The sequence below is a fragment of the Cricetulus griseus genome, chromosome 3 (assembly GCF_003668045.3).
Source record: "Cricetulus griseus strain 17A/GY chromosome 3, alternate assembly CriGri-PICRH-1.0, whole genome shotgun sequence".
Taxonomy (NCBI): Eukaryota; Metazoa; Chordata; class Mammalia; order Rodentia; family Cricetidae; genus Cricetulus; species Cricetulus griseus.
The window spans coordinates 159,924,024-159,937,051 of NC_048596.1; the positions used below are offsets into that span (position 1 = coordinate 159,924,024).

The 13,028-nt window shown below is 49.1% G+C and overlaps 1 protein-coding gene across 2 annotated transcripts in view; it reads right to left on the reverse strand.

The window, feature by feature from the left end:
- The window catches only part of Cacna1a (calcium voltage-gated channel subunit alpha1 A), a 233,803-nt gene that overhangs the window by 180,003 nt on the left and 40,772 nt on the right, over positions 1-13,028 (reverse strand). For both annotated transcript variants that reach the window (XM_035442551.1, XM_035442550.1), the window contains exons 2-3: positions 7,232-7,337; positions 6,043-6,182 (exon numbers count right to left, since the gene is read on the reverse strand). In XM_035442551.1, the coding sequence (XP_035298442.1) occupies positions 6,043-6,182; positions 7,232-7,337 (246 nt within the window). The remainder of the gene's footprint in view (positions 1-6,042; positions 6,183-7,231; positions 7,338-13,028) is intronic.

The following is a 13,028-nucleotide window of genomic DNA, read 5'->3' on the forward strand; positions in this document are numbered from 1 at the left end:
AACATGCACCAGTTCATAAGGCTGCTGAGCTAAAAATAGACCTGAGTTGGAGCCTAACTCAGGCTCATATGACCCTGGCTTAGCATGGCCCCCTAGCAGAGTGACTGAAGTCCTGAGGAGCTTCAGAAACTGTCATGAACAGTTTCACCCATCTGACACATTCCACTGTGAAAGGCTTGGGAGGCCGAAAGGCAACGCTGGGCACAAAATTGTAACTGTAATGCCTGGCATACAGGAAGGTGAGAGGAATAACCAGGGCAGCCACACTGACACTGCTCTGTGAGAACTGAGGACAAGTATATGAAACGAGGTTCAACAAATCTCACCACAGCCCAAAACTTGGAAACATCAATGCTCTCATTACATGGCTTGCATCAAGAAGCTTGAAAAACATTTATTCTACAGTGGAGAAGTTCCATGGCATTCAGAGTGACCAAAAGGAACTGTAGACACACACACACACACACACACACACACACACACACACACACACACACACACACACACAATGCAACTTGTACATCAGCATGATGGCTGTCTGTTGTTGATTTCAAGATGCTGTTTGTATGTGCAGGTGCCTAAGGGCAGCTTCAAAAGAAGTGAAGAGAAGGTGTGCACTGCAATGTGTTTCCTCAATTGAACAAAATGGAGTGAATTTAGATGTTTATGACTTTGGTCAACTCCTTGGATGCCTGTGGATTTGTTCCTCAAGTATGCAACAGAGCGTAAAGGAGGAGGGAACTCTATGAATTTCCCTTCTTTCTGGTTTTGCTTTGTTTGCAGCATTGTGGATGGAACCCAAGGTCTTAAACAAGCTCCCAAGCATGGGGGTTGAAAACCAGGGTTTTGCTTATGATTTGCAAGTGATTTACCTACCACCCACTGAGCCGTGCTCCCAGGCCCTCACTGGGGGATTCTAAGCCAGCACATGAGCCCTGAGCTACTGTCCCCATGCTATGATGCACTGAGAATAAGTAACCTGCATAAAGTCACGCTGAAATTGAGCCCAACATTCTGGGTAATAGCTGATGGCATCCGTACCCTGACCTACACACCTTATTCCACATTTCTTAAATTTCCATCTCACACATTTTCATTTCAACTCCCAGAATTCTAAATATAATGAAAGTATACTTAAAAAGAAGCTGACAGCCGGGCGTTGGTGGCGCACACCTTTAACCCCAGCACTCGGGAGGCAGAGGCAGGCGGATCTCTGTGAGCTCGAGGCCAGCCTGGTCTCCAGAGCGAGAGCCAGGATAGGCTCCAAAGCTACACAGAGAAACCCTGTCTCGAAAAACCAAAAAAGAAGAAGAAGAAGAAGAAGAAGAAGAAGAAGAAGAAGAAGAAGAAGAAGAAGAAGAAGAAGAAGCAGCAGCAGCAGACAAAAGTCACAAAATTTCTCCAAGGCCTTTTTTCTCTCTTCTTTTTCAAAGAGAAAAACAAAAACAACCCCTACCCCAAACTCAACAAATCCATGGTTAAGATATTTCTCATCAAATCTCACAGAAGACAAAGGCAAAAAGCCTTGTCAGTCCACAAGACACAAGTGCTGACTGAACACTGCAGGCCGCTCAGGAATGGAAGACAGCCAGCTAATCAGCAAAGGCTCATTGCAGCCGCCACTTGTCTCAATGCCCAATCAATGCCCTAGGCCCCTCCCTCCAAGGCAGAATTCAGCAGTGAACCACCACTGCTGACAGGGTGGAGAACTGGCTGTGCAGGGCGGCACTGTCGCAGCTTAGCAGACAGACCCAGCAAGGCCCAGGGATGGGATGGGAGCATTAGGCCAGAGTTAAAAAATGTTACCAGATAACAAGGAAGCATGGCTGACCAGACAAACAAGCAAGAGACAAGGGGGAAGGAGGCAGGCTGAACAGAAAGGAAAGTAGAGAGGATGAGACAGGTACAAAGCATGGGAGGAGAAGCATTCAGGGTGAGGCATGGGTAGATTCCCCAAATCGAAAGGAAACGCAGATCATACACACATGCACACAGAGTCAAAGACTACGAACGGAAATGTATTCACTCACACTATATACCCCCACCACAAACATAAACATATACATACAAGGACACCACACATATACAAACACATGACACAAATACATACACACACACAAACACACAGACTACACACACATGCACACACAAACAAAAACCACTTTGTTGAAAAAAAGAAAAGGGAGTGGATACAAGCACTAACCTGATATGGATGCCTGGAACCAAACACGGATCCTCTGAAAGAGCTGTAAGTACTCTTAGCCAAGCCATCTCCAGGCCCTACTATACAGTTTAATAACACAGTTGGCCTGCTGAGTTTTTAAAGATGAGCTTCTTAGCAAGAAGAAGGAAAACTGTCTGATTCCATGTCAGGGCCCAAGCCACAAGTATGACATGGACAGCATGCCTTCCACAAACACAAGGACTATGCAACCCTGCCCAGGACCTCACGACACACCAGCTTCACCAGATGCAGACTCCTCTAAGGAGAGACAGGGCCTTGAAACAAAAATAAGGTGGCAGTGATGGTGCTCAATGTGTCCCAGATCAAGGGGGGCTGGGAGGTTAACTCCCAGAGCGGATCCATTGAAACACACAGGAGGCCTGGTTGAATGGCCTAGTTAGTAGAGCACCTGCTGCACATAAAATCTGGGTGTAGGTACAATCCCAGAGCTGGGGAGACAGAGACAGGAGGATACCTGGGACTCCCTGGACAGCGAGCCTAGTCTACTTGATTAGCTCTAGGGCAGAGAGACTCTCTCAGAAAACAAGGTGGGTGGAGGTTGACCCCTGGCCTGTAAAGAGAGATGCAGGAACATATACTCACAACTATACATTCACAATGCAGGCACGAACCTACACACATTCACATGCACACCTACAAAGACAGAAACTTGCACCACACCCCTACACACCCTCATACCCTCAATGTATATACTCACACCTATGCATAACAGCACATAACAAAACATATACAAACACACCCACTCACACCCACACACACCTGCACCTACACAGACACGCACACATCTACAGTCATAACTATATATATATATATGTGTGTATATATATATGTATATATATATATATTTAATGTATACACTGATGCACACACACAGGTACACACTTACACCCCCACACTCTCACACTTATACACAGATGTACACACAGAAGAATAGGGAAAAGGAAACAGGCACAACTTTCACAGTGTTTCCAGAGACAACCAGATGTGGACTCTGTCCTAACCAACAGATTCCCTGTGATGGTTCGTAATGGCATTACTGGGAGATGGGAACTTTCTGGGAAAAGCGGGTCTCTAGGGCCATCTTGCAGCCCCCTCCCCCCCATTTAGCTCCTGCCAGTGCAGAGTTCTATCCAAGAGCACAAGCAACCATGGAATGAAGCCTCTTGACTCCCATCAGCCAAAATAAGACCTTCCTCTTCAAGTGAGTTATGTCAGGCATTTTGTTATAGTGGCAAAGAATGTGATTAAGACGTGTGTGGCATCCACCAAAAGCAGCAGGCCCTGGGGCGGCAGCGGGAACCACTAGGAAGGACAATGTGCCCATAGGAATGAGAGGAGAAGTGTCCAAGGAAGAGAGGACTCAGAACTGAGCAGCTGAGCAACTCAGAGAAGAGCAGAGGGAGAGTAAGGAGGGAGTCCCCCGGCTCCGGTCAGTACAAGACTGCCAGGTCCACCCTGGGTCTGACAAGGGTTCTTGGAGTCTCTGAAAGATTGGCTACACATAGTTACTGTTCTAGTTAGCTTTAACTGCCAACTGGACACAGCCTAGAGTCACCTGAGGGAGTCTCAACTGAGGGACTGCTTAAATTAGATTGGTCTGCAGGAAAGCCTTTGTGGCATTGTCTTGATTGTTAATTGATGTCGCAGGGCAGTGCCATTCCCTGGGCAGGTCGTCCTGACTTGGATGAAATAGCTAGCTGAGCCCAAGCCTGAGAGTGGGCCTGCAAGCAGTGTTCCTCCATGGCTTCTGCTTCAAGTTCCTGCTTTGACATCCCTTTGTGATGAACTGTGGCTTGGAAGTATCAGCACGATAAATATTTTCCTCCTCTGAGTTGCTTTTGGTCAGCCAGTATCATAGCAACAGAATGAAAAGAACACTCCCAAAAATCATCTCCATTTGCTTCTAAGCACAAGCTTGCACTTCCCAGCTTCTGTGACTGACTTCTAGCCAACATACACTATTTTCCTTGCAGTGCTAGAGATCCAACCCAGCACCTCATGGAAGGCAGGAGTTCTACTGCAGCTCCCTCCACTGGAATATGAATGAGGACACTCGGTCCAAGTCCTTTCCAGCCCCACAAACTATTCCAGTGTCCCCCCAAGTTCATTTACTTTCTGTGGTTTATTGTTAACAGACGCAGAGTTTGGGAAAACTGCAGTTAGACATAAAGAGCCACAATATGGCAGGGGCTCTAGGCTGCCAATCATTTGGAGAGACAAGAGTGACAACTAGAAAGCACCAGTTTTGACTTTTTTTTTTAAAGTCATTTTTAAATTTATTTTACATACTAACCACAGTTTCCCCGACCTCTTCTCCTCTCACCCCTCCAACCACCTCCCTTCCACCTGCCCCACGCACTCCTCCTCTATCTCCATTTAGATGTGGTGAGGCCTCCCATGGTAATCAACAAGGCATCCCACCATAGGGAAAAGGTTCCAAAGAGCCAGGTTCTGGTTCCTCTGCTAGGGGCTCCACAAAAGACCAAGCTACATGACTGTCACCTAGATGCAGAGGGCCTAGGCTGGTCCCATGCTGACTGACTCCTTAGCTGTCAATCCAAGGTCTGTGAGATCACACAAGCTCAGACCAGCTGTCTCTGTGGGTTTCCCAATCATGATTTTGACCTCTACCAATCATGCTCATATATTCCCTCCACCCTTTCTTCAACTGGATGCACAGAGCTTGGCCTAATCCTTGGCTGTGGATCTCTGTTCTGGATGAAGGCTCTATGATGACAATTAGGGTAGTCATAAATCTGATTATAGGGCAAGGCCAGTTCAGGTACCTTCTCCATTATTGCTAGGGGTCTTAGCTGGGGTCATCCTTGTGGGTTCCTTGGAGTTTCCCTGGCACAGTCACAGAAAGACAAACACAGTATGTATTCACTTATAAGTTAATATTAGATGTAAAGCAAAGGATAACCAGATTACAATCCTCAGCCCCAGAGAAGCTAGGTAACAATGAGGACCCTAAGGGGGATGCATGGATCACCCTGGGAAGGGGAAATAGATAAGATGTCCTGGGTAAACTGGGGGCAGGGGGAGTAGAGGGGAGAAGGTGGGGGGGATGGGAACATGAGGGACCAGGATGGTCAAGTTGGGGCAGGATGAAGGGAGAGAGTAATGAAAGAGTTATCTTGATAGAGGGGGCAATTTTTGATTTTTAATGAGTGACAAACTTCCATTAAGTTGAAGTCATTCTTAGTTTGGAACCATTTTGTTGTAGCAGCCAGTGTGGGAAGTGTATATACATTTGCTTTTCAACCACAGCTCATTCCTTGTATCCACATCTGAAAACCCCTTAGAGACATGATCAAAACCTGCCAAAGTCCAAACCGTAAATTCATGTAGCCAGAAACCCTCCACACACAGTCATCATCATGAGATAAAGGCACCACTTTTCCAAGCAAAGGCCAAGCTCCACTGATGAGGAGCTCTCAGACACCTAGGTTTGCAGGGTTCGATCCCAGCCCCACTGCTTAGCAGGTGAGATAACTATCTTTCCTGAGTGGTGGGTTGTGAATGCAGCATCTCCTGCCCCACTGGGTTATGTTGGGGGCTACGTGGCCGTGTATATGAGGCACTGTAGATGCTGCCAGCTACAACAGGCTGTTGTTTTAGCTCGGCCAGACTGCACTTGCTGCTATAAGTGGTGGAGACATGGGTTTGGGGACAAGTGTGCACTAAAGAACATTGGGCACAGGTCTCCAGCCAACCCAGGCCACACATGACATAATACTAGACACACCTTGACATCTTTGGGAAAATATGCTAAAGAAAGTGATGCAGTCGCCTACCCTGTTAGCACCACGACAAAGTCCATGACGTTCCAGCCATTCCTCAGGTAGGAGCCTTTGTGGAAGGCAAAGCCGAGAGCCACGATCTTAATTCCAGCCTCGAAACAGAAGATTCCAATGAAGTATGGTTCCGTGTCATCCTGGAAGGGATAGAAGGCAGTGTCAGTGGCATGGGTGGTGGAGGGTGTCATGACCCCAAGGCAGCACACCCAGAGACGGGCCACCTCTCCCTCCCAACAGGCCAAGTGACCAAAGGCCACAACCTCTGAAACTAAGCCAAAGGAATACTCTGGAAGCTGAGCTGCCTCAGATACTGTGTCACAGTGACAGAATGTCAAGAACAACCCAGTTCCTGGGTTAGGAATCCTGAACTTCCTCCCTTAGAGATACAGATGCTACCTTGTCTGAGACTATGAATGCCAAGAGGACATGGCCCAGCAGTAGAACCTGGTCTAGAATCCACCAGTGAGAAGCTGACAGTGTGGCTCCTGGAGTAGAGCTTTTGCCTAGAATTCCCTATTAAGGGGCTGGGCCATGGCTCAGTGACAGAGAGCTAGTCTAGCACGTGTGAAGCTTTGGGTTCATCCTTAGTACAATAAAATGGCAAATGGGTAATAAATAAACAAATCAAGTGTATATTTGACTCTCAGTAGAAAAAAACAACCCTAAAATGATGAGAGACAATTGGTTCTGAGGTATTGCTGGCACTTGTGCTGGGCACAAAAACATTGTCATGGCAACGTGAGGCGCCCGCATTTCCAGTTATGCAGGCATAAGGACACGGCTGTCAACTCTGGATATATCCTAGAGTAATTCTGCTGAGGAAGATGAACATGGAGGGAAATAAAAGCCAAGGAAGAGTGTGAATGATCCTCGGTGACTGAATATGATGGGTGAGTCTGCAGTGGTTAACTTCTCTGTTCTATATTTATATACACTCACATTTTTTTCATGAAAATTTTGTTTCTGGGCATGAGACAGAAAGTAGAATTTGGACTGAGTATGATGCCTTCATGGACAGTGTGATGGTCCCTGTGCCCCGGTGTATACAAGGTCTGCTGGGTTTCAATGGTGGGGCTGGGCAGTGAGGGCTTCCACGTCCCCAGGTCACTGACGATCATGTAAGGTAGGTTCTTCTCCACACAGCTCTCAGGCCAGGGGCCCAGATCCCCTCTACCCCATTGCTCACCAGGCGCTCTGACATGGGCGTCTTGTCGTCATCAGGGAGGTGCTGCTCCAGGGCCAGGACGATGCAGTTGGCAATGATGGTGGCCAGGATCATGTACTCAAAGGGAGTGTGGGGGTTAAGGAGCGGACCACCAGTGGCTTTGTGTTTAGCATTCTGTCCTCTCTCAGCAATTGGGCCCAACACTCTAGCTGCCCCTGGTCCTCTCAGCCGCTCACATCCCTACTCCATCCACACACACAGGACCTGCCTCATCTGTCTGGGGGCAGCCCTGCAGTTCCCAGCCCTGCACCTGTGACTTTTAAAAATGTTTCTATTAGCACATACTAGCTACACACGAGGGTCACATTCAAGCCCCCTCCCTCTCCCTCTCTGGACCCTTTCCATCTATGATTTCTTTTATTCTTTCTTTTTGACTCATGAGTTTAAGATTGTTGGCAGGCAGTGTGCACCCTTGGAGAAGACGTTGCCCTAACTAACTGCGTATGACTCTTCAGGGAAGGCTGAAGCCTCGAGATGCCCTCTTTCCTCCATGACATGGTGCTGGCAGACCCAATCTTGTGCAGGCAATCACAGCTGCTCTGAGTTCAAGATTGCCACAGCATGCCATGCCCCAGCCTGTTCTCCAGCTCTTGGGCATGTTTGCCTCACCCCTGCAGTGCAATCACTCCAAATGCAGGAGCCCTGCACTGGCTGTGGGCACAGCACCGACGGCAGAAGACAGCAAAGTTCCCAGACTCCCAGAGAAGCCAGTAAGTATGTGAAGTGACTCCAGCACATAGACCACACTAGACAGTGCCACAGTGCAGAGAGCACGGCCCTCTTCATGAGTGTGCTAGCATCCATGAATCCAACTGGCCAGAGATCAAAGTGTCCAGAGAGAGAGAAATGTGTCAGGCTGAGCACTTATGTAGGACCCTAAACAACACACTGCAGCAACTATTGAGAGACACGCCTCCAAGTTAGGTCCTCTCACGTCACCTAGAGATGAGATGGCATCTCTGGGAGGAGGTCTGCAGGTCTGGAAGTCAGGGCTTGAATGTCTGCAGATTTTGGTGTTCCTGGGGTCCAGAACTGATCCACTGTGAGTATGGAAGGATGACAATGGATTGCATCTATAGTAAGATGGCGAACGCTATGGAGAAGAGGCAGGAAAGAGACGTGGCCTGGAAGACGTAAAACACTGTAAAACTGTAAAACACCTGCTGTGCAGGCATAAGGATCTCTCTCAGTGGAAGCCCCAGCATCCACACGAAAGATGGGTACACTGGTGCCCCCAAGCACTGGAGAGGCGGGAGTGGACCCCAGAGCTTGCCAGCACTCTAGCTACAACAGGGGACCCTAGGCTTACTGAGATACTGTCTCGAATCCTTAGGTGCAGAGTGATTGAAAAAGACGCCTGGCACTGACCTCACCAACCTCTGACTTCTACGTGCACATACCCTACAGTGCAAAAACACCTATACAAACATACACACACCCACACAAACGTGCACATACACATACACACACAAAACAAAACTGTGGTCTGCTGTGACATCCAAAGCATAAACAACAAAAGAAAAATGAACATGGGCCAACAAGACCTTCTTGGTGGGTAAAGGCACTTAGTAACAGTCTGGCAACCTGAGTGTGATCCCTGGAACCAACATGGTGGAAGGAGAGAAATGACTCTTGAAAGTTGTTTTCTGACCTCCATCCATAAACCGTACACACACACACACACACACACACACACACACACACACACACCCCAAAGTGAGCACCATGCATGCATGGCCCATCACCTGCAATTTAAAAGGAACCACAGGGAGGTATCAGTTCTCACTCCCACATAAACAGCAGGAAATAAAACAAAGCTAGGAAGCACCAGGTGCTGAGGTTACTGGGAGTCTTGGGAACCCTGTGCACTGCTTTGGGGAGCATGAAGCTGTGTGGCTACATTGAAAATTAGCCTGGCATTTCCTAGGAAGGTTAAATATGGAATTACCACCCCGCACTGGAACTCTACTCTGAGGTACAGAGCCCAAAGAACTAGGAAAATAGGAACTCAGACAAACACTGCTATGTGAATGACAGCAGCATATGCTTGATCTGCCAAAAAAGGGGAATTCAGTGTGAACTCCTGCTTAACCCTGGAGTGATGCACTGACACATGGGCAAACCTTGGGAATGTGAGGCTGGGTAAAAGGAGCAAGGCACAAAGGGACCCAGGGCCACTGTGTATGGATCACACACCATCAGCAGATCTTCAAGGCAGCTTCCTGGATGCTGGGGCTGACGGAGGGAGAGTGATAGCTTCATGTGTGGGAACCAGATACACAGCTGTATGAAACCTTGACTGTACTAAATGCCATGGCATTAGTTACTTGAGAACATCTTAGGCATTTAGGAGGCAGAGGCAGACAGATCTCTGTGATTTTAAGGCCAGCCTTGTCTATATAGCCAGTTCCAGACCAGCAAGGGCTACAAGTGAAGTTCAGTCTCTAGGTGGGGTGCTGAGGACAGAGACAGGGCTCAGCAGATGAGAGTGTAGAGGACCCAAGTTCAGCTCCTAGGATCTGACACCTTGGGAGTTCCATGGGCACTGTGCGCTCTCTCTCTCTCTCTCTCTCTCTCTCTCTCTCTCTCTCTCTCTCTCTCTCTGTGTGTGTGTGTGTGTGTGTGTGTGTGCCTCTGTCTCTGCTCTCACACACAGAGACACACAGCACACAGACACACACACACAGAGTGAGAGAGAGAGAGAGAGAGAGAGAGAGAGAGAGAGAGAGAGAGAGAGAGAGAAAGTGTCAGTCTTTGTGGGCTGGGGGATGACTCATTAAAGGCTAAGATTCACCACCAAAGCAAATAATCTTTTGTAAGAAACGGTCAGAGCAGGCATCTGGGGGGGGCAATCTGACAGTATTTGAGAGAGGAGAAGTGCCCTTTCCTTCTGTCTCTCTTCCTCATCCCAGGAACTATCTGTTGGGCTCCTCAGGAGGATCCACATTGTTGCTCCGATTCGACATATAGACTATTTCACAGAGAACTCTCATGTTCTCTGGCTCAGTCTCTCAGAGACAACCCTAGTCCACCAACAGCTTGTGAATGGAGCTGGCACTCTTGGAGCTGGAAGGCTGAGAGTACACAAGCAGATGTCAGACATGCAACCACAGCACCCCGAGAACAGGGGCAATGGGCCCCCAACCTGACACGCACCTGAGTGGGCACTGTCCTGGGCAGAGTGCAGCAGCATGCATGGTTGCTGTCCGCAAAGCCCAATGAATGTATCATGTGTGTCCCCAAGGACAGCGTGCCTCCTAGTCTGAGCTGGGGGAACTTTGACCCTCTCAGCATTTCTCTTTGAGAAGGTGATTGGCTTGTTCTCCTCTTTGAATCTAGATCTGTTGGGCAGTTTGCTTGTTTTTTTGAGGCAAGGTCTCAATCTTGAACCTGGAGCCTCCTGTCTCAGCCCCCAAGTGATGGGATGACAGGCCACTACATTTGGTATTCTGGAGGAGCCATCAAACCATCCTTAGAAAGTTGGAAGGGGCTAAAGCGTGAACCCATTTTCCAGGTGGAAAGGCAAAGGAAGAGGCAGTAAACTAGGAGGAAGCATTTCAGGAAGGCAGGAAATCAGGCCTTTTCTGTTTGCTGTCAGTCTCACTGCTCAGCTGCAAACAGCAATTTAGGAAGACAACAAAAGAGCCTCACAGCCCATCAGTCCTGGCTTCTTGCCTCTCAGCACCAGTCTCTAGTCCCAGAACAAAGCACTGCAAAGACTCTCCTCCATCTCACCCTGCAGCCTGGCAAACAAGAGCCAATGTTTGCACACACAGAAAGCAAGGCCAAGCCCTCACTGGCTCTCCCAGCCTGGGTGGCTGCTTCTTCATGCAGCCACCATCTATCTCCCTCTGGCACTCCTTAGCTTCCTGTCCCCAGATGGCTGCCATGAAACTGCCTTTGCAGCAGCTGGCATCGTGTTCAGGTGCTGCTGTGTCAGCAGGGTTTCTATTGCTTCAGAGCCCAGCGTCCCCCAGGTCTGAAAGGAAGGCTTGACACGAAGATTAGTGGAAGTGAGACTCCATTCTTTCTCTGCAACTTCATTGTATTTTATCTGTCAGCTTTGGCAGTTCCGGGGATGGACCCCTAAGCCTCGCACATGCTAACAAGCCACACACTCAGCTCTCGTCCCACTTTTTACTTCAAGACAGGATCTCTTACAGTCACACAGGCTGGCCTTGATGTCACTCTGCAGCCCAGGCAAGTCTTACACCTACAACTCTTCTGCTCAGCCTCCCAAGTCCCTGGAATGACAGACTCAGATCCCCAGAGTTCGATTACTGGAACCCCTAGAAAAAGCCAGGCCTGTCATCCCAGTGCTGAGGAGGCAGAGACGGGTGGATCCCCATGGCTCCTCAGTAGCTAGTCTGGCTGAAATGCTGATCTCCAGGTTAGAGAGAGAGGAGGTGTCCTCTGTCTAAGAGGAGGTGGACAATGTTTCTAAGGATGACACCCAAGGTCACACACAGGAACTCACACAGGCAACCACATTTCTTTTAAAAAGCCATTTGTAGAGCTGGAGAGATGGGTCAGTGGTTAAAAACACTTGTTGCTCCCACAGAGGACCCAGGTTCAATTCCTGGAACACACATAACCATCTATAACTCCAGTTCCAGGGAATCTGACCCTCTCTTCTAAACCCCAACAGCACCAGGCATGCACACGGTGTACATACACACACTGCAGCAAAATACTCATACACATAAAAAAATCTAAAAGAAATGTTTTTAAGCCCCTCAAAATGTGCTTCTGCCATGAGAAGAGGGGATGAGCCTGAGAAGAGAGGGAAGATTATCCTGGGAGGAGCTGGGAGAGGAGTCTCCTCAGCTCCACCCCCTCTACCTGACCTGTGGGTTGCAGCTCACAGCTGTGCTGAGCAATGCCTGTACTGGCTACACTGCCCCCTGGGCCCAGGAGAGAAAGGCACTGTGTCAGCAGGTCTGGAGGCCCAGGCAGAGAGGAGGAGAGAGAGGCAGCGGGTGAGGAGTGGGAAGGGGAATGAGTCTGCTGGGAAGCCAGGCTGCCTCCCCGCCCGCCGGACTCCTCTAACGGCCCCACAGGACCCACAGAGCATCCTGGTAGGAGTCTCTAGAAATGACTGAGAACTGCTTGGGGAAAGGCAAGGCTGCATGTACTCACAGGGCCTTGTCTTTTGGCAATTGGTCCATCAAAGAAAAATCACTTCTGAAAGTGGACACAGCAGTGAGTGCCCAGCCTCAGAAGCCCTTGGAGAGACCCTTGTCTTCCTCCTGCTCCCATGATGCCCTCCACCCCCACCTCAGCTCCCGCCTTAAAGAGGGTCTGGGGACTCTGGTGACCCTGTCCCCAGAAGAGGCTAACAAGGGACCTGTGCTGAGGAAGCACAAGGAATGTGTCAGTCAAGTTCGCAGGAGCCCCACAGACCAGTTCTCCCAGAAGCGACCTGATACCCAGCTTCCGCCATTTTCAGCTGCCAGCCGTAGAGCAAAGGGCCTTTGAGCCCTGGGTGTTTGAGCCCCAGTGCTCACTACAATAAGCACAAGCTGCCATATTCTGCCACTATCACTGAATGAAGCACTGGGCCCAGATGTTCTGGTCCATTCACAGCTCAGCCACCATAGCACAGCTGTTGACAGGAAGGCATTGCTGTAGTAGGCAATGTGGCCAGGGCTGTGCCCCTTGGGGTCCCTTGAAACCACCCTGCCAGATGAGTTCTGTACTTAGTCTCATTTGAAATGAAATCAAGGTTCAGACAGATTTTTAAAACTTGGTCAAGATC